The sequence below is a fragment of the Equus asinus genome, chromosome 7 (assembly GCF_041296235.1).
Source record: "Equus asinus isolate D_3611 breed Donkey chromosome 7, EquAss-T2T_v2, whole genome shotgun sequence".
NCBI classification, from domain to species: domain Eukaryota; kingdom Metazoa; phylum Chordata; class Mammalia; order Perissodactyla; family Equidae; genus Equus; species Equus asinus.
In genome coordinates this window covers 5,515,728-5,536,323 of record NC_091796.1, presented here as the reverse complement: position 1 = coordinate 5,536,323, position 20,596 = coordinate 5,515,728, and the positions used below count along the sequence as shown (strand labels likewise).

The 20,596-nt window shown below is 42.0% G+C and overlaps 1 protein-coding gene across 1 annotated transcript in view; it reads right to left on the bottom strand.

Annotated features, from left to right (window-relative positions):
• Window positions 1-3,864: 3,864 nt before the first annotated feature.
• The window catches only part of FBXO15 (F-box protein 15), a 71,970-nt gene continuing 55,238 nt past the window's right edge, over window positions 3,865-20,596 (bottom strand). The window contains exons 10-11 of the mRNA XM_070512861.1: window positions 4,294-4,326; window positions 3,865-4,040 (exon numbers count right to left, since the gene is read on the bottom strand). Of these exons, the coding sequence (XP_070368962.1) occupies window positions 4,005-4,040; window positions 4,294-4,326 (69 nt within the window). The 3' untranslated portion in view covers window positions 3,865-4,004. The remainder of the gene's footprint in view (window positions 4,041-4,293; window positions 4,327-20,596) is intronic.

Sequence of the window (20,596 nt, the reverse complement as noted above, 5' to 3'; positions counted from 1 at the left end):
ATCTTTTGAGGGGACATGATTCACCGTGAAATGACATCACGGCTCTGGCTCCCTCAGGATGCACCCTCATTGCCCACATCATCTTGTTATTAGCCACTCCAAGTGGGATCCCACCCGCCTCCTCTAGAGAGACATTTCCTCAGCCCTTCCCTCTTTCCCTGGAGGACCCCCAGCCCATGGTGACCAAAGAAGGACCTTTGTCACTGCCTGCACCGAGTTTTCAAAGATTCTAAGAATTATGGCAGTATTATAACTACCCAAATAAAAATACATAACTGAGTGCCGTTTTGAGAGGGATGACAAGGAAGTGAGATGAGCAGAGCCTCCTCCCTCCTCGATTCTTCTGGGCCTCACGTGTTACCCAAACTGCTTGGCTTCTATCCAACAGTCAAGGCATAACATAAATTCTAACAGTTAAACGTACGTAAAATCAAGGAGGGAAGCTCTACAACTGCTGTAAGTAAGTACAGGGAAAGCAGACCAAAGCAGCCCTGTCAGGCCAAGGACTTCCATCCTTGAGGGTGGCTGCCAAAATCACCAGCCGTTTATGAAACACAGTCTGCGGGAGAGACGGGCTGAAGGCCTCCAGGCTAAGGAATGACACCTGGAAAAACTGGAGCTTCTGCAGCTCACAGGAGGTTGGTGTTGTTGTATGGACAGATGTCACATCTCCATACTGGCCGGGGCTCTAACACGAGCAGGGGAGGACAAGGGCCTCGTTGAGTTTGTGCCTCCGAGGGCTATGTTCTGAATGTTTGTGTGCCCCCAAAATTCGTATGATGAAATCCTAACCCTCAAGGTGATGATATTAGGAGGTGGGGCCTTTGGGAGGTGATTAGGTCATAAGGGTGGAGCCTTCATGAATGGGATTAGTGTCCTTATAAAAGAGACCCCAGAGAGCTCCCTAGCCCCTTCCACTGTGTGAGGATATGCGAAGTCTGCAACCCAGAGGAGGGCCCTCACCCAACCACACTGGTACCCTGATCCCGGACTGCCAGCCTCCAGAAAAGTGAGGAATAAGTTTTTGCTGTAAGTTACCCAGTCTGTGTCATTTTGTTGTAGCCCTGAACAGACTAAGACACTAGGCCAAATGCCTGGTGAATATGAGCCCACCCAGGAATGGGAAGAGCGTCTGAGGCAAATAAGCAGGGTGAGCACCCACTGACCCTCCCCTGTGAGGAAGAAAGGGAAAAACCACCAAGGAAAGTGAACAAAGGAATGGATGTGTGTTTTGACTCTAACCAGGACTTATAGAGGTGACTGAGTGATGACACAGCGCGATGCCACTGAAAGATGTTTTATGACTCACAGTTCTCAAGAGGATGGGCATGCCACACCACACTGTTACTGAACCAGGTTCATTTTTGCCTGCCTCCCAGAAATCCAAACACCAAGACAACAAGATTGCAGCAGAGAGGGAGTTTCATCACAAGGCAGCCATGCGAGGAAGCAAGAGCATGAGTCTCAAATCTGCTTCCCTGAAAACAGGGACTTAGGAATATTTATGGGGTAGGGGGCAAGGTGGTCTGAAATGTGGAGAGAGCTGATTGGAGGTGAGAAGAGGTGAGATGACTGATGATCCGTGCAAGTGTAGTCAGACTTCATGCCTCTTCATGGGACCCAGGTTCACAAAATGGCAATATTAGCATGATCTGAGGGTGGAGATTTTAGCCTCTTGAGGTCAAAACGTTGCCAATTGGACATCTGCACAGGCCTGGTTGATGAGCTGGTGGTCTCAATCAGCCTGAAGTGGACGAGGAGTTCTAATTCCTGAAAAACAGCTCACACACCCATTACCATGGTGACCCAGGCTCCAGGGAGATGTTAACTATAGGAACTTAGTGGGAGTCAAATAGCATATTGCCTAAACAGCACAGTTAACAATGGGTGGGTTAAACAGCTAAAAGCTATAATCAGTAATTGCAAAAAGGAAAAATCTTTAGTACCTAGGTACTTAATCATCAATGGCTGTTTGCCCATTTCAACACAGGGCCAGGTGGGGAAGCACCAGGGTCTGTGAGGAGCAGAAGGAGAGGAGAAGGCACCGGCTGGAACTTTGAGTCATTTCCACAGGAGGAATGGGCACACAGGGCAGGGAAGTTTGAACAAGTTTAGGATTGAATCGTCTGAGTAATTACAGTGGGTTCTGGCCCTGGGGGGCTCTGGGGCAGGGGAAACGTTGGCTGGTGTGTGAGAGTCACTTACAGAGGGGGCTGGGGTGTGACCTCTGGCTTGTTTGGCTTGTATGTGAAAGGTGTGCTCTCCGGCAAGTTGTTTGCTGTCTCTAGGAACTAGCTGGCCCTGGAAGGGGCAGTGTCTCCCAGCCAGCAAGGCCCCCACAATGTCAAAGAATCACAAAGTACAAGATAAAAAACATGATTAATGCAGTGTAGAAGTGTGTCAAATGTTTCCTCAGAGTTATTCCCATCTGTGTATGTGTGCTTTCCTTTTCACTAACTGATATGACATAACACATGAAGATATTTCTTAATACTTAAAAAATACTTCATTCTCAAAAGTAAAAGCAAAAAATATAAAAAACTTACTGCTTTGTGTATGTAACGTACCCTCTTCACGGATGCCAGACTGTTCTAACCATCTAAATGTCACGGCATCCCAACCCCACTTAAGTCGCTCACACAGCTCCTCTGAAGCTGAATTCCTCAGGAGGACACACATAGGCCCTTGCAACAGGGGCCAGGGCAGATATTCAGCTCCAACTCCCGCCACTAAGAAGAGCAAACTATTCGCCTTTTATCTACACACAAAAATGATAAAAATCCCAGGGCTGTCCCGGTGGTGCAGCGGTTAAGTTCACACGTTCCACTTCGGCGGCCCAGGGTTCACCCGTTTGGATCCCAGGTGTGGACCTAAGCACCACTTGGCAAGCCATGCTGTGGTAGGCATCCCACATATAAAGTAGAGGGAGATGGGCATGGATGTTAGCTCAGGGCCAGTCTTCCTCAGCAAAAAGAGGAGGATTGGTGGCAGATGTTAGCTCAGGGCTAATCTTCCTCAAAAAGAACCCCAAAAAGGTAAAAATCCCTCACATTATCATTCACTATGTGCTGGGCACTCCACTAAGCATTTACACGCATTTCTCCATTTAATCCTTCAAATACTTCATTTTACATGCTAGAAAGTCGAGTCTCAGAACATAAGTAACTTGGCCCAGCTCACGCACTCAGGAAGTGGTGGAGGAGGACATGCAGCAGCCTGGTCCTTTCAGGACCCTCACAGGTGGCGGCCTTCCTCTGGCCTTTTCATCTTACTGTTCCTCTCATGGATGTCCTGCTCCTCCCTCCCCCACTGTGACCCGAGGTGGGGGGGGGGGGGCGCCTCAGCTGGATGGAATGTTGACAGGTTTCTTCCTGACTCTATGCCCCTGACCTCCTTTTCCTCAGAGCATTTCCTTTAGAAAACTTGTCGTTGTAAATTCTTTTTCTGCCCCTTTGAGATGTAAATCTCCCCCCAGCACCTGCCAGTTTTACAGCCCAGGAAAGTCTGTCTCAAAGACGTGGGAGCCAGCACTCGGAAAGGTGACCATCAAGGAGATGCCCCTTGTCTCCCCATCTCCGTGGGAGGGCAGGAGCCTAACTTGGTGAGCACCACTTAGCAAATGCAGGTGCCTAACACCTTGACTAACCTCCCCCTAAGTACTTTCCAGCACTTACAACTCTGCAGTCTCTCTGCTCAGCTGCAATGGTCTTGAATAAAGTCTTCCTTGCCGTTTTTCACAAGCATTGGCTGCGGTTTTTTGCATACAATTTTTCTCTCCTTTTCCTGCTCACAGGACACAGCCTCTGTGAAGCTCCCCACCCCACCAGCAGGGGGCAGCCTCCCCTCCACCGTGGTCTCCCCCATTGGAGCTCCTCTCCGGCCCCACTGAGATCATCTGCCTTCATGACCACATCGCTGGTCCACCTGTGCACCTCACTCATCTGTATACTTCTCTTTTCCCAGCCCTCTGGCAGCCAGCAGAGCACATGCCACTCAGGAAGCACTCAGTAAGGGTTTGTTGAAGTGATCAAATAAATGAGCTGAAAAAAGAAAAGCAAACAAATCTTTATAGAATACCTTATTTTAAATCAGAAGGAATGCAAAATATGAGAAAAGTATGTATTTTATGTGTATCACACTAGCAGTTTCCAGGTTTTAGGATAAGGTTTCAGTTTTCCAAGGGCATGACTCAACAGGATGAGAAAAGAAACAGAAACAAAAAGAATGAATGTCAATTATTGCAGTATATAAATTTCAAGCTTCTGTTATCTGAATTTTCCAAATTCTACTCACCTTTTGCATTTCCGCCCATGTCACTGTGGTATGCTGCCAAGTAATAATACACAGATATAATTCATTATAATACGCTGCTCAGTATAAACAGAGAGAAATGATAACTGTATCAGTTAGACATTTATTATGGGCCGGGTGCTTCCCTTCTCACTTAATACAGCAATCCTGTGAGGAATCTACTGCCATCATCTAGACGACATTTCACAAATGACAAAAGTGAGATTCCAAGAACTAAATCACATATACAAGGTTACTCAATTAATGGGTGGCGGAGCGCAGAATTGAAACCACGTCGATCAGATGCCAAAATCAATGCTATAACCATCAGACTAGCCTGCCTCCACGCCGAAGGTCACTTACAAGCAATGGACACCAAACTTGAGAGTCTCTTGGTGATTTCTCCCAAAAGTGACAAATCATCTTCCATTTTTAAAATTATCTGATCTCTATCACAATTTTTTCTTCATTCTGTTCTATTTAGATCACTACACCAAAACTTCAAAGTAAACAATTCAAACTAAACTTAGGGAGAAAATATTTGGTGAGAGAACAGACAAGCTTTCATTTTTATCATACTGTCTTTTCTCTCAAAACTTTATATATTTCCTTCTCTTCCCCAAAAGTGTCAATGCATTTTCTATTACATACACACACACACACACACACACACACACACACACGCACACACACACACAGAGCTATCCTCACTGTCAGATTTTCCTCTTTTCCTTCACTAGCACAGTAGAGGTCTCCATATTTTCATTTTCCTGTCTTGTCTCCTAAGAATAAACAAGGAACCAATAACGACAGGTAGACCACTCTAATCCCTCCCACATAAAGAGAGGTCATAAGATACATTGGAGGAAATGTAGTCTCATGAGATTATGCCTCCTAAAATGCTCAGGGTGCCACCTACAGAACTCAGCTACACTAGGCAGCTGTGTGATTTAGTCACATCAGTGCAGGGTCACCTCTGTGTCCCTCAAGCCTGGGGGCTACAGGAGCCACCCTTTCCTCCTGCACTCCTACAGGGACAAGCAGACCACCTTGTCACCTCTATGTCACACGGTAGAGACAGCACCTGGAAGTCATATAATAAAAACACAGTGCATCAGCCACCCTTCTCATCTAATTGGAAAAGGCAGAGTGACAGCTTACAAGTGAACTCGCCCATTCTTCTGTCGCAGAGACACACACACAGCTCCTTTGAATGTGGAGCCCTTAGCCCAACGCAGGGCAGCCGACAGGGTGCAAAAGTCGCAGTCCCCTCCCTTACATCGCTTTTTGTCCCCTCACCCACTCAGATTCGCTAAATTCCCTCTGGAAGAGGAAAGGATTGAATGGAGAGCAGGCACCCCTGCCTGACCCGCATGATTGCTGGAATAATGATTGACTGCTGTGAGGCAGGCGTCATCTCCACTTGGCAGAATAAGAACAGGGGATGGGAGAGGAAGGAGACGTGACTCAGATCACATCCCAGTAACTGACAAGGCTACGATTTGACTCGGGCTTTGTTGACCTTGAAGGGCTTACACTTTCAGCTTCATCCTCCTAATGTTACAGTTCATGAAGTACAGTTTCACCAAGAAATGCAGATTTTTAAAGTGACTTTATTTCAGTATACCCAACAGAACAGACAAAGCACAAAGGTGGAGGATAAAGACAGTTTCCTTTGGGGTCTAAAGCTCCTCAATCTGTACCTTTAGTCAGAATCTTTCCCTTACCAGGCCCCCCACAGTCCCAGCTTCCAGCTGACCTCTCCCCTCACCTGGCCCAGCAGAGATCCCCTTCTCTTCCTTACCAAAAACAAATGATGGTGATTCTCCATTTCCCATCACTACTAACAAAACATGTGATCAAAGTTTAAGGCCACAACTCTTCATTTATAAAATGTTTTTATCTTCTCCAAAACACCTGCCCACTGGCGACATCATTGTATTTATTTTTTCCAGGTTCTTTAAGGCCTTCTGATTCACACTGAGCAAAAAATGCTCAGAAACAAAAGGACAGGTCAAAGAATAAAATGGGGACATAGGATAATAAAGCTATAAATGCAAAGCCACAAGAATGTCCTTCACTATCCAAGACATCTATTTGCTTTTCAAATATTAAACAGCAATTATCTCCATGACCTACATAAAGTACATGAGTGTTAAAGAACTTGCCAGTTGTGGTAAAACAGGCCTCAGTATATTTAGAAATAATGGCCACTAACGTGCTACCCACTAAACCAAGTCAGCTGTGGTGACAAACTCATAACAGACTTTCATCCATTTGTTCATTAAGTAAATTACATTTTTATTGGGTATTTATTGTGTGCCAGGCACTGTGGTTTATCAGTGTTCCAGGGGGATCAAGAAGCCCAAATATCTAGTCTGCCTCCACTCTTCAGCATCACCCTTCATCCAAGTGCTGGACTGAAACCTCCCACCTTTACCTGGGGTGGCGAACACCCCAATCCTGCTATCAGCTCAGCTGCACTTGCAGTAGAACACACTGGGAGCCTTTGGGAGCTTCAGAAAGCTAATAGTACATATTAGGTTAATATTTTTCCAACATTTTCATCTAAATTTCCACCTTTCTACTACAAAGTAGCATAGTCCTATTTTCAGCCCTCTTTTTGAAAGTCCAAAGTTGATGCTAATGCCCTTGAAGTGCATCTTAACAAGAGAGCAGCAGGCAGGGAGCCGTGGGGTGGCGCTCACAACAGCCCACTTGATTTATCCATTACCTAAAAGGACTGCAAATTGGTACATAACAGCGATCGGCCCCAGGATGAGCCCAGGGCAATAATTGCCTTAATGAGGTTTTGTAGCTCTTCTCAGTCAAATCTGGAAGTGACAACAGAGCTTTGATTATGAGAAGAAAGAACTCAGCCATGCATCACTGGTGACTTTCTCACAGCAGAGATTACTCATTGTTTTGCATCAGTTCTAAAGCTACATACAACAGTTCTCTTCAAACCAAGGAATAAGTGACTACTAGTGTAGTCTGATGTGGTACTCTAATGTATGAAGAAAATACATCAGAGGCTGGCCCCATGGCCAAGTGGTTAAGTTTGTGTGTTCTGCTTCGGCAGCCCAGGGTTTCGCTGGTTTGGATCCCGGGTGTGGACATGGCACCGCTCATCACGCCACGCTGAGATGGCGTCCCACATGCCACAACTAGAAGGACCCACAACTAAAATACACAACTATGTACTGGGGGGATTTGGGGAGAAAAAGGAGAAAAAAAAAGATTGGCTACAGTTGTTAGCTCAGGTGCCAATCTTTAAAAAAAGAAAATACATCAGAGCAAGTGATGGAAATGTTTGCAGTCACACTGTTCTCTTGTTGGCCTGCTAAATTTGTGCATTAAAACTCAGACCAGTCACTTCCTAAATCCAGTTTTTATATTTGAGGTTTCATTTATGTTCAAAATATCCTTTGCTCAGACCTGGACATGTGAGGGATTGGCATGGAAAGGCTGGATTAGGAGGGGGTTGTATGAAGATCAGAGGTAGCGACCTCTGTCCACTTTTGGTTCTCTCATAGTGTTCTTAAGAATTGCCAGTTGATGCAGTAAATGAGACTATAGGTGTACATATATTTACACATTACAAAGGTTTCCAAAAATTTAAATAAACCCAAACTTTATATGTTAAAGATCAGTAAATCACTCTTCACCATAAATCTATGAAATATGGTAAATACTAAGAACACTGAAGATCTTAAAACTTAACATAGATGATGATGATAGATAGATGATAGATAGATAGATAGATAGAGGTAGGGATGGATGGATGGATGGATGGGCAGGCAGATATAGACAGATAGATGGATGGATGAATGGATGGATGGATAGACAGATAGATAGATAGTAGAGATGGATGGATGGATGGATAGGAAGATGGATGGATGGATCAATGGATGCATAGAGACATGATTCATATTGATGACAGTTTTAACTTACATATGAGATATTTCAAGCATACTAGTCACTTAACATTTTGCCATATTCGCTTCATATCACTTTGTTTTTCTTTGTTTGTTTTGCTTGTTTTTGTTTTTGTTTTTTTTTTGTGGGCATCCTTGTCTGGTTCCTCTTCTTAAAGGGATAGCTTTCAGTTTTCCTCCACTGAGAATGATATTAGCTGTGGGTTTGTCACATATGACCTTTATTATGTTGAAGTACTTTCCTTCTATACCCATTTTATTCAGAGTTTTTATCATAAATAGATGTGGTAGCTTGTCAAATGCTCTCTCTGTATATACTGAGATGACTTTATTCTTCATTTGTGATTTTTATTCTTCATTTGGTTAATGTGGTGCATCATGTTGATGATTTGCAGATGTTGAACCATCCCTGCATCCCTGGAATAAATTCCACTTGATCATGGTGTATGATCTTGTTAATGAATTGTTGTATTCAATTTGCCAGTATTTTGTTGAGGATTTTTGCACCAATGTTCATCAGTGATATTGGTCTGTAATTTTCTTTTTTTGTGTTGTCCTTCTTTTGTGTGGGTTCTTAGTATCAGGGTAATGCTGGCTTCATAGAATGAGTTAGGAAGCTTCCCTCCTCTTCAACTTTTTGGAAGAGTTTGAGAAGGATGGATATTAAGTCTTCTTTGAATGTTTGGTAGAATTCACCAGGGAAGCTGGCTGGTTTGGATTTTTATTTTTTGGGAGGTTTTTGATTATTGTTTCAATCTCCTTACTGGTGATTGGTCTATTCAAATTCTCTATTTCTTCTTGATTCAGTTTGGGTAGGTTGAATGATTCTAAAAATTTATCCATTTCTTCTAGATTAGTTGGCATATAGCTTTTCATAGTATTCTCTTATAATCTTTTGTGTTTCTGAGGTGTCCATTGTAATTTCTCCTCCTTCATTTCTGATTTTATTTGAGCCTTCTTTTTTTCTTGGTGAGTCTAGCTAAAGGTTTGTCAATTTTGTTTACCTTTTCAACGAACAAGCTCTTGGTTTCATTGATTTTTTTTCCATTGTTTTTAAGTTTGTATTTCATTTATTTCTGCTCTGATTTTTATTATTTCCTTCCTCTACAGATTTGGGGCTTTGTTTGCTCTTCTTTTTCCAGTTCCCTTATGTGCACTGTTAGATTGTTTATTTGAGATTTTTCTTGTTTGTTCAGGTAGGCCTGTATTGCTATAAACTTCCCTCTTAGAACCGCTTTTGCTGTATCCCATAAATTTTGGCATGCTGTATTTTCATTTTCACTTTTCTCCAGATATTTTTTAATTTCTCCTTTGATTTCTTCATTGACCCAATCATTGTTCAGTAGCATTTTTGGTTTAATCTCCACATACTTGTAGCTCTTCCAATATTCTTCCTGTAGTTGATTTCTAGTTTCATACCACTGTGGTCAGAAAAGATGCTTGGAACTATTTCAGTCTTCTTAAAGTTACTGAGACTTGTTTTGTGGCCTAATATGTGATCAAACCTGGAGAATGTTGCACGTGTATTTGAAAAGAATGTGTATTCTGCAGTTTTTGAACTTTGTTTTGAAGTATTCTCAGTCCCTTGACCCTTCCTCCCTTCCTCCCCCAAATTTAACCACTCACTTGAAGTGAAGTTGATCACTCCCATGCATGTTTTTAATACCTTAAATGCATTTTCTATAAATGCATGTTTCCATAAAATATATGGCAGTTGGTTTTGAACGTTTTAAACCTTATATAATATAAATTCTATCATACTGAATGCTATGTTTTTGAGATTTATCGAGGTTCATGCACATAGCTCTGGTTCATTCCCTCTAACTGCTGTATAATATTAATAATTTATGAATATACAATTTTTATTCATTTTCCTGTTGATGAACACAAAATTTTTCCAATTTCTTGCGATTACAACAGTGTTATAAATATTATACATCTCTCCTTGTGCACATGTGCATGAATCACCTGCTGATATGTACTTAGAAATGGAACTGCTAACTTGTAGAGTTTGCAAATTTTCAACATATTATAGAATGAAAAATTATTTTCCAAGGTGGTTGTACCAGTATGTACCCCTACCAGTAGGGCATATGAGTTTCTAGGCTCCACAATCTGACTAATACTTGTAATTGTCAGACCTTTACATTTTTGCCAGTTGAAGAGTGTGAAACGGTAATCTTACTGGCTTTTAATTTGAACTTTGCTGATGACTAGTGATGTTGATTATTTTTCCTACATTTAGTGCCTACGCATGGTTCCTCTCCTGTGACTTGTCTGTTCATATCCTTTGTCATTTTCCTATCAAATTTCTGGTCTTCAGCTTATTGCTTTGAAGGAGTTTTAATATATTCTGGATTCCAATCGTTTAACAGTTATGTGCTCTACAAATATCTCTCAGTCTGTGGTTTGTCTATTTCATTTGTTTCATTTGTTTACGAATGGAAGTTTTGTTTACATTTAGTCAATTTGATCCACATTTTCGTCTATGGCTTGAGTTTTTTATGTCTTTTTATTTAAAATCCCTCCCTATGCTAAGGTTAGATATTCTCTGATGTTTTCATTTAAAATTTGAAATTTTGCTTATGTCTTTAGTCTATCTAGAATGTATTTTGGTGTATGGTGTGAAGTAGGGAGTTAATTTAATTTTTTGCCTATGGGTCCCAGCACCACTTATTGAATAGTCCATTATCTCTCAACTGACTTATAATGCTACCTTGCCATAAATTGTTTCCATAATTGGAAACATATGCATAATTTTGTTTCTGGGCTCTCAGTTTTTTGTTTTTATAAATCAATGTTTTACCCCTTAAACTAATTTCACACTGTTTTAATTACATAGCTACAAAACCAGTCTTGAAAGCATGTCCCGCTACCTTCTTCAAACTTGTCTTCTCCATTCTTCATCTTATAGTTTTCTATACGGTTTTTCAATTAGTTTATTAAGTGTAAAACTTTTTTTGCAATTACATTGCAATGGTATTAAATTTGTGGATTAATTTGTTGGGAACTGAAACTGTTAAGAGTCTTTCCAACGAAGAAAATGGCAACTCTCTCAACTTATTTACGTCTTTGTTAATGTCTTTTAAGAAAGTTGTAAGTTTTCTTCATAAAGATCTTACATATCCTTTGCTGGATTTGTTCTCAAGTATCATAGAGCTGTTTGTTTTGTTTTGGGTGGATTTGTTGGCAATTACAAACAATACATTATTTAATTAAACTTTCTGATTTTTTATTTTTAAAAGGAATTAATTGATTTTTACACATAGGTATTTTATCCAGAAGCCTTGCTGAAGTCTCTAATTTTAATAATTTTCCAATGGGTTAGTTTAGGGTTTTGATGTAGAAAATCATATCATTTGCAAATAACAGTTTGATTACTTCTTTCTAATCCTTATTCATTTTTTTCCCTCTTTTTCCAGTCTTACTTCACTGCCTTGGGCCTCCAATCAAAACATTTATGCAAAGATCACAAACGGAAAAAACTAAATCATTTAGGAACGCACACTTGGATTATTAAAGTAGGAAGAAAAGTAAGGATGTGACAACCTAGAATTCAGGACAGTGGTTATCTTTAGGGAAAAAAGAAGGAGTTTTCATGGGAAAGGCACCTGGGGATTTGAGGGGTTATGTCAATTCTGGGTGGTGGTTATGCAGGGTTTTGAATTATAGTAACTCATCAATCATACATTTTTCCTTCGTGCAGTTTTCCATATGTGTTATAACTTACCATTTAAAAAGGATTTTTTAACTGTTTAAAAATGAATTGGAGAGCATCCTCTGTTTTCATATGCTCTAGAACAGTTGGCAAAATATTGATATTATCTGGTCCTTGAATATAAAGTGAAAAGCCAGCTTCAAATTCTTGGTGGGTTTTTAAAAAATATATTGGTTTTTGATTATTAATTGGATTTCTCCAATCATTTTAATTGAATTTCCTTAATGACTATATTTCATTCACATGTTCCATTTTTTATTGAATCAATTTTTGCCATATTTTTCTAAAAAATTATTAGTTTTCTTTGTTTTCTATTGAAATAGATTAGTTCATAATGTCATCATATGTTTGAGTCTCTGCCATATCAGTACTTCTGTCCATTTTATCATTGCTAATGTGGTTTCCATCCACTTCTTTGGGGGTGATTTTTATTTTCCTCTTTGTACTTTGTTTTGTACTTTTTAAATTTCTTGCAAAAAGCATATATCACTTTTATAATCCGTAATAATCTAAGAAGTCTATTTCAATTTTTGGAGGAAAAACTAAGGCCTCTGGGAATTCTTTCATAATGTGAAGAAGCACCTCATGAGGCAAAAAATCTCACCCTAAAGTATTTAGTTAATAACTTAACATCTCACAAATAAGATTTGTTTAAAATGCACTTCCACACATGAAAAGGGATGTCACGTGGCACTTTTTAAAACAAAAATAATGCGTGTATAGGGACAATTTTGAAAAGAACTAGATTGACCTTTGTATTTGCATCTCGCACTATAGAAGCCCCAACTCTGGTGTGGGAAGTGAAGGGAATTTGCCCACATCCTCACTTTCTTGGTCTGAAGACAAAGTGTTGCACCGTTTCCGTGACCACTGGCTGTTGGGATCATCTGGGTGTTGGAATAAAATTTTTGACAACATATTTAGAAAGGTCACTTCTCTCAATGGGAAGAAAGTGGATTCAGCTACTGTCACCAAACCCTAATATCCTGAGAGACTGTAGGAATGCAATGCATTGGGAAAATCATTTCACTTGCTTTTCAAGCAGGAGTCATCTCTCAATTACTTGACTTCATATTTGTCATGCCCCTTAGTTGCATCTCAGTTTTTATTTTATCAGTTTTATTTTAAATAATCATACCACAGGATCTCAATGTACTTTTATCTTGTATTTTAAGCTACAGAGCAAAATAAGTGAAAATATCATCCTCATAGGTCAGTATTGAACTACCAATTTCTTTTTTACTTCTCAAAGACAGGCAAGCTCTCCAACTCATAATCTCTTATGCATGGTCTGCAGAGTCGGTAGATTGGAAGGTAATTCTGCAAGTGACAGGAGTAGTGATTTATCATTTGTAAGGTTCACAGATTGCTAAAAGGGGACTTAATCCAATGTTTCTTAGGTGAATTTCATCCCAATTATACACATTTTCCAGAGACTGGCCCTGGCTGAGGAATTTCACAAAAGCTACATTCTCCCAAATGAAGCTATTAACTTCTCCGGACACTCACAGTGATAAACTGCGCTGTGAGCAGAGACTTGGGCACAATTTCTAGTATTCATTTGCCTTTAAAAATAACTTGCCTATTCACATAAACCAGCATCGCTTTTCTAATGGATATTAGCAGTTTAACTATTTGAGTTAAGTCAGGAAAAGACATGTAATTGCATTCACTTCAACAAATTCACTTAAGCCGGACATTTGTTGTCTGTCTACTACGTGAAGATAACATTTCCTTCCTTTGGCAAACTTTAATGAAGTATGAAGCTTTATCAATTCAACATGTCCTCTCTATGGGCTTATATTTAGCATGCTATCTTGGTCAGCAAGATTCTCTTCTAAATGACATCCTAGAGGTCACTCTGAAAGTGAACCGCAAAGTTAGAACCAGGACACAGCATCCTCCGCTCCCTCTTCAATCCCCAGATGGTTGCAGTAAACACTGTAACCTCCACACAATCACAATGCTCTTAACTTTCTAAAATTGAATGTTTTCAGCTGCATCCTGCCTTCCTCATCCACACATCTAATATCTTCCTTTAGATGTACTCATAGTTTAGCTGCTGAGGAGGAGGGAGAGGATTACACTGCAGCATTCAAGACCATCTGCAGCTGGTTGTTATATATATCGGATTTCCGATCCCAGGATGGGCATAACTGACTTCCTTTCACATGGAAAAACTTCTCTAAGATTTCAGTACAGCAAGTGGAAAACAGAGTTATGAACCCATTTTTAATTCATGAGTAGTTTCGGTTTCCTCTTTGAAAGTTGTCCAGGAACTTTAATTTGAGCTCTGAAAATGTAGGCATATCTTCAAGTTAAATAGACATTGAAGGCTGAAAACAGCGAAATTATTGTTGAATCAGAGAAATTTTATTACAGACTGCAATAGAGTCAATACTGTAAAGAGTCAGGTAATAATCTGTGCCTGCTATATACACAGTAAATATTTGCTGTATGGAATCTAATACCTTGGGAAAGAGCCTGAATAAAAGTAGCTGTCTCCACTCTACTATAGCTGCAGTTTCTTCCATATGACTCAGTTCTGGACCCTGTCCTCCAGTGGACTTTCTGAGGGCGTACACTAGCTCCACAAGGGACTTCTACTCTGATTATCATGTGATTTTTCATACTGTACACTGCCCTGATTGAACAGTACGAACACAATTATCTACCTGAGGGTGAATTCCTGGTGGCTCTGACTTATGATTCAGAACTCTTACGGAACATTTTCCCAGAAAATTAACCTGTTAATGTTTCTGGAGGAAAAAGGGGGAGGGGGAGTGTGCAGACATAATATAAGTTTGTGCATTAAGAGTAGCATTGTGTGTTTGCATTGCAAGCTACTAAATCCACACCTACGTCTACCTCCCAGCAAATTTTATACAGGGATGACCTCTGTCATGTTGCGTTGTGCTTGTCCTACACAGATACTTTTACTTTCATTGCTCATTTATGTCTTTGGAGAGCTCCATTCTGGGTTACACGTGGCATGCGGAGTCTCACCATATAGAAAGGGCACCATCACCTGCTCCGAGAGCAGTGTCCATTATTCATCATGGAACAACTGAGTGAACAGCATTAATCTCTTGGTATCGAGCACCCAGAATGTTCACTTCCAGCCTCCTCCATCCAACTAAGTAGCATATTCCCCTAATCCAGGATGGCCTGTCCCAGCAGCGAGTGCTTCTCCATCGGACTGTGAGGGGGTCAGAAGACTCCTTGCTCAGCCAGAGCACAGACTTTCCCTCCTTTGAGAACACAGTTTCCACGAGAGCCTCAGCTAGGCTGTGTGTTTCTTGAAGGCAAAGACAGACTGGGATATCCCCCACATGCATAGCATAATGTCTCCCACGTGCTAGGAGCTTAGTGAGGGTTTTGTAAATGAATGAATGAATAAATGATGAATGAATGAATGCAAACCTGTTACATTCCTTCTGCTAGGGGTAGTTTCTCAGGGGGAAACACACAAATATCACCTGGTGGATGCAGGGCAGATCTGAGAAGGACAAGTCCTCCTGCCACGACTGAATATCATTACATAGAAGTCTGACAGCTGGTCACAACTTTCAAGAAGGGCATTGTACGTCCATTCAGTGAGCACTTACTGAGTGAGTCCTCTGAGCTAGAACAGTACTAAGCTTTGGGGACATGATAGTGAGCAAAAATCCTGCCGGCCCTACCCCAGGGTGCGACTCATGGCATCCAGGCCTCTGTTTCTCTTTTTCAACCCTTCTTAGGACCATTTTACACTGGGTTCCCCACTGCTCCCTCTCTCCCAATCTTCTTGGCCATGACCCTCCCCAACCTCCTCTCTATACGTGAATTAAGTACTTCTTTTCCTGAAGTCAGGATATCCTCATTACCTCTCCCCTGCTTTCGTTCCTGATGCTCTGGTGACATGGTCAGAGATGAGTGTCTGCCAGGGGACTGGCCAGGGGTTCTCAAGTCGGGCTGCAGGAGCAGCAGCCTGGGCATTATTCATGAACCCATTAGAAATGCAGACTCCACAGCCCCACCCAGTGTTCTGAATTTGAAACTCTGGGGGTGGGGCCCAGGAACCATGTTTTAAAAAGTCTCCCCAGATTCAGACTCTATCCGAGTCTATCAGCCAGACAGACTGGGAGAAGCCTGCTCTAATCAAACGCATTTCTCCTAAGGCCCTCCCGAGACACTCCCGGGTGGGAGAAAACGGTTCTGGCCAAGAAGGGCAGTTCCGGAGCATGGGACAGGCCTTCGGGAGGGGGAGACAAGCAGTAGGGGACGTGAAGTGGGCACTGAGCAGCAGGAGGAAGGAAGAAAGGGCGAGGAGAAAGAAGGCCCAGCCAGCGCACAGTGTGGAAACTATGTCAGTCAGGCCTCCCCAGGGAAACAGAACCAATAGGACATAGGTATGTGGTTAATTTGAAGGAACTGGCTCATTTGCTTGTGGGGGCTAGTATGGCCAAAACCCACAGGGCAGGCCCATAGACTGGAAACTCAGGCAGGAGCTGATGCTGCAGTCTTGAGGTAGAATTCCCTCTTCTCTAGGAAACCTCAGTGTTTACTTGTCAGTGACTAGAGGAGGCCCACCAAGATAACAGAGGGTAATCTCTTTACTTGGAACTGGAGTTAACAACATCTACAAACTACCTTCACAGCAGCACTAGGCTTGTGTTTGATTAAATGCCCAGGAACTCTAGCTTGGCCAAGGTGACCATGAGACTACTCATCACAGACACCTCACCTCTGGGGAGATTTTCTGAGGACGAGCATCAGACAAGGGAGTCCAAGCTAAGACTCCAATTCCCAGGGGACCCAAGTCCCAGCAAAGGCAGAAAACCTGTGGTTTCAGCATAAGATCTCAGCCCACGGATCATGCAGCTAGAGGTTAATGTCAGATAGATCAATTTTGCTGCCCACACTAGTAATCGAAGTCAATAGTTATTGAACAGCTACCAAAGACATGAAATTAGGCACTGGGGATGTTCAGGGTATAAGACAGAATCGCAAACTTGAAGGTCATTGGAAGTCATTAGCATAATTATTAAGAAATTGAGTTTCACAAATATTTATTAATACATTATGTTCCTCATTGGCACTTCTAAAACTTGAGCCAATTAATTACATTAGTCCCCTGCCAAAAAAAAATAATTGAAGAATTATGCTACGGGGCATAACCTCCTTTCCTAGCATTCCTGGAAAAATCTGAAAGATAGGACAAGGACTTCCACCCCAAAATCTTACTAGAAAGCTAAACTGTCAGAAACTACTACATAACACATATGGTAAAAAGAAGTGTTTGTGCTCAACTGGAGGGTGTGGCTTAGACTCAAGGCAGTAGATGAGGGGTCTGCCTCCTCCCTCCCCAAAGTCTTATCATCATCAAGTTCAGGGGTGAAACAGCTTGTTCTGAAACATCCCCTGGGCCAACTTACCAGCTCAACTATCTGTGCAGAGAAAGTGAGAGGAGAGGACACTGGCAGAGTTTTGCCCAAAGGCCACGTCCGCTCTGTGCCTGAGGCAGGAAGCACAAGAGGGGACAAGGCCCTGGGCTCCTGGTTGAGGGCCCAGTAACTCTGCCCCTTCGTCAAAGGAGCCACTCCGTCTGCCTTAAGGCCTCCTCCTCACACTGTGGGCCCTAGAGCTGGTTAGAGATGGGATCTCAGGACCAGAAGCTTCATTTGACAAAAATCTGCAGATGATTCGTCAACACATCAAAACACAGTGCAGTAGGTGAGCAGGGGCAGAGCTGGACCGGGCAGGGAGGCAGAAACCTCTCCTTCCCGACACTCCTCCTTTGTTATAATCTCCAAACCATCAAGCCTAATAAAAGCAACCTAGAAGTGACAGCTGTGCTCCTCAGAGGAGGCCCTCAGCACATGAGGGAGCCCTGACACCATAAGGACTCACCCTCATTGTCTATTGTCCTTTATCTCCTTCCTGGGCTCAGTTCAGCCATTGTCTCTAAACATTGCTGAAGTCGATCAAAGCTTGGCAGTTAAGTTAAATCTAAAGTCACAGCATTTAAAAGGCTAAAACTTCACCAACAGCCACTTCCACAAAGCGAGTGCTGCTGGTTTGGTTTCACCATGCATTCTGCACTCAGCCCCATCTGGACACAGGGTAAGAAATTAACCTCTCCACTCATACCAGCCCTCGCACCACACAGAGAGTCCCTCTGACTGACAGTAGTTTACATCTGAAATCCACTCCTATCTTTCAGGGGTATGAGCAAACTGAAATGCAGAGAGGCTAAGAAACTTGCCCAAGATCACAGAGCTGGGACTTGAACTCAGACAGCCTGGGACCAGCCTTCATCTTCTAGGCTAGGGCCTTGAAGCACGGGGCCTTCTAAACCCTGACCCATAAATATCCTTTCCCATCCTCACTGAGGAGACAGGGCACTGCACTTCTGCATAGAAACATGTTTTCACTCTATACAGGGGCTGCTGCACGGCCTACATGGCATGAAGTGTATATATTTGAAAACATTATGGTTTGACACATGTCATATGTCAAATCATTAATTGGGATGCTGTAACATATCAACTTAGAAAAATTAACAATAATAAATAAAATGCAAACTTTTTCAATATTATTTCCCAAAACTGTGCCCACCTGAACTGTTGGGCACAAACATCACTGCCTGCTGTCCAGAGCTCAGCAATGCACATCGCCTCTAACAATTCACACCAGTGCCTAAGGCATCTGTGAAAACTTCCTAATTAATGTGCCCCAGCAGAGGACGTGTACACCATACAAGCAACATGCATCGGCTGAAAACTGCCCAAGTTGCTGACAAACATCAAAATAAGATGATGACACTCAAAGACACCTATGAGTGAAAGACACTGATACAAGGGTATTAGAACATTGGACTCCAGTGAGGCAAAGAGAAGGAAAGCTTTGGACTCTGGGGGTGCAGCCTGCCCCACATACAACTTTCCCTCCGTCTGAGCCTCTGCCCCAGACCAAGGCCCTTCTTCTCCAGTTGCCCTTCTACTCCGTCTCCTCTTTCCCCACACCTCTTTCCCTCTCCATTCACTTGTCTCCCACTTTTCCTTTTTCACTCTTGTTCAGAACTGTTCATTGCTCTTGCACTTTTGTGTAAACTGTCACGTTCCCTCCTCAAAGTGAAAACCAAGTCTATTGAATATTGAAAAGGAAACTGCTGTTTTTTTCACATATCTGTCCATTTTCTTTCCTCCCTTCAGGCCCTTTGTTATGCTTTTCTCTCTACCCGGACAACCTTAATTTTGCAAAACAAAAATCAACCCATATTTCAAGGTCCATGGTGTCTTCTCCATTACCCAGCCAGACCTCATCCCCCTCCTCCCAGGGCATGGAACGCTAGGTCTGGGCTCGCTTTATGATTGTTTTTATCAGTTGGTGCCCACATCTGTTCATCTCTGTATACACGGCACCCAGATCAGCACCATGTGCTGGAAAGGTACACAATGAATGCCTGTTGAATGTCATTGTTAGGGTCACTGGTCATTGTTCAAGGGAAAAATCTTTTCCCATCTGTGATTTAGAATGAGTGCCATGAAGTATGAGCAAGAACTCACAACTTAAATGTGAAGTATTTGCTGCAGCTCAAGGAGAATGTACATGCCTACACCCCAGAGCTCATGATGAAGTCCAAAACAAAGAGTTTACATTCATCAGCCACATGATAATCTCACCATTTTCACAGAGTCCGGGATATTTTAAAGAAGTGAAGGAAATCCTTAGTAGTCTGTCCAAGAAGCCACATTCAACTCCAGAGACAGGACCAAGTTTCAAGCCCATAAGGAATATTAAAGGCACAATTTCCTCACGTAGCCAACCATCTACAGATTGATGGAGGGAGAGGCCACACACAGAAGTAATGCTCTCTGTTTCTATTAAGTTTTTAACATAAATCATAGTGATTAAAATGCATGGTTATACTCCCTAATTTAATCACACCCTTGAGGAATAAAGGTGAACGGTAACATAAATCCATGAGATTATATTATGCTCTCTGCCTCCTGAAGGAAACTTGTAGCCTTTTTCTACTATCTGTGTAGAAGGTTTTCCATTTTGCCGCACCATGAAACAGTTTTGCAATCTGGGGATTTTTTCCTACAGATAGTTTTGAGAATCTCTTTAAAAAATAGCTATAAATGTACCACAATTATCTCCTTGTGAAGAGAGGAGAGCCTACAATTTCTGGCTGGGCATCACGCGGGCCTATTTAGCTGTGCACGGAGTGGGTAGTAAATAGAAACATCAGCACAGCCATTTCAGAGGCTGCCTCAGAAACAAACTTCTCTTGCATGACCATTCATTCCACTTACACAGAACAAATAATAGTGCAAATTAGCAATTTAGCTATGGATCAGTGGCCCACAGAATCCTATTACAGAAAGAAAGTATCTTATTCAGGGAAAATGGGTGGATGGGGTTTATCAATCTGTAAGAGATACCACTTAGTATCTTATTCCATGACAACTGCAATTTCTTGTGCCCTAATCAAAAGCAAGAAATCAGTATGCACTGGAAAAGCATAAGAACCAGGGGCAAAAGAGGACGACTGGGGTACAGGTTGTATGTAAATAAAAGATCAAATAATTTTTATTGCAGGCTCCACAGTCTAGTTACATCAGAATCTAACAGTAGAGTTCATGCAACCATGAACCAAATT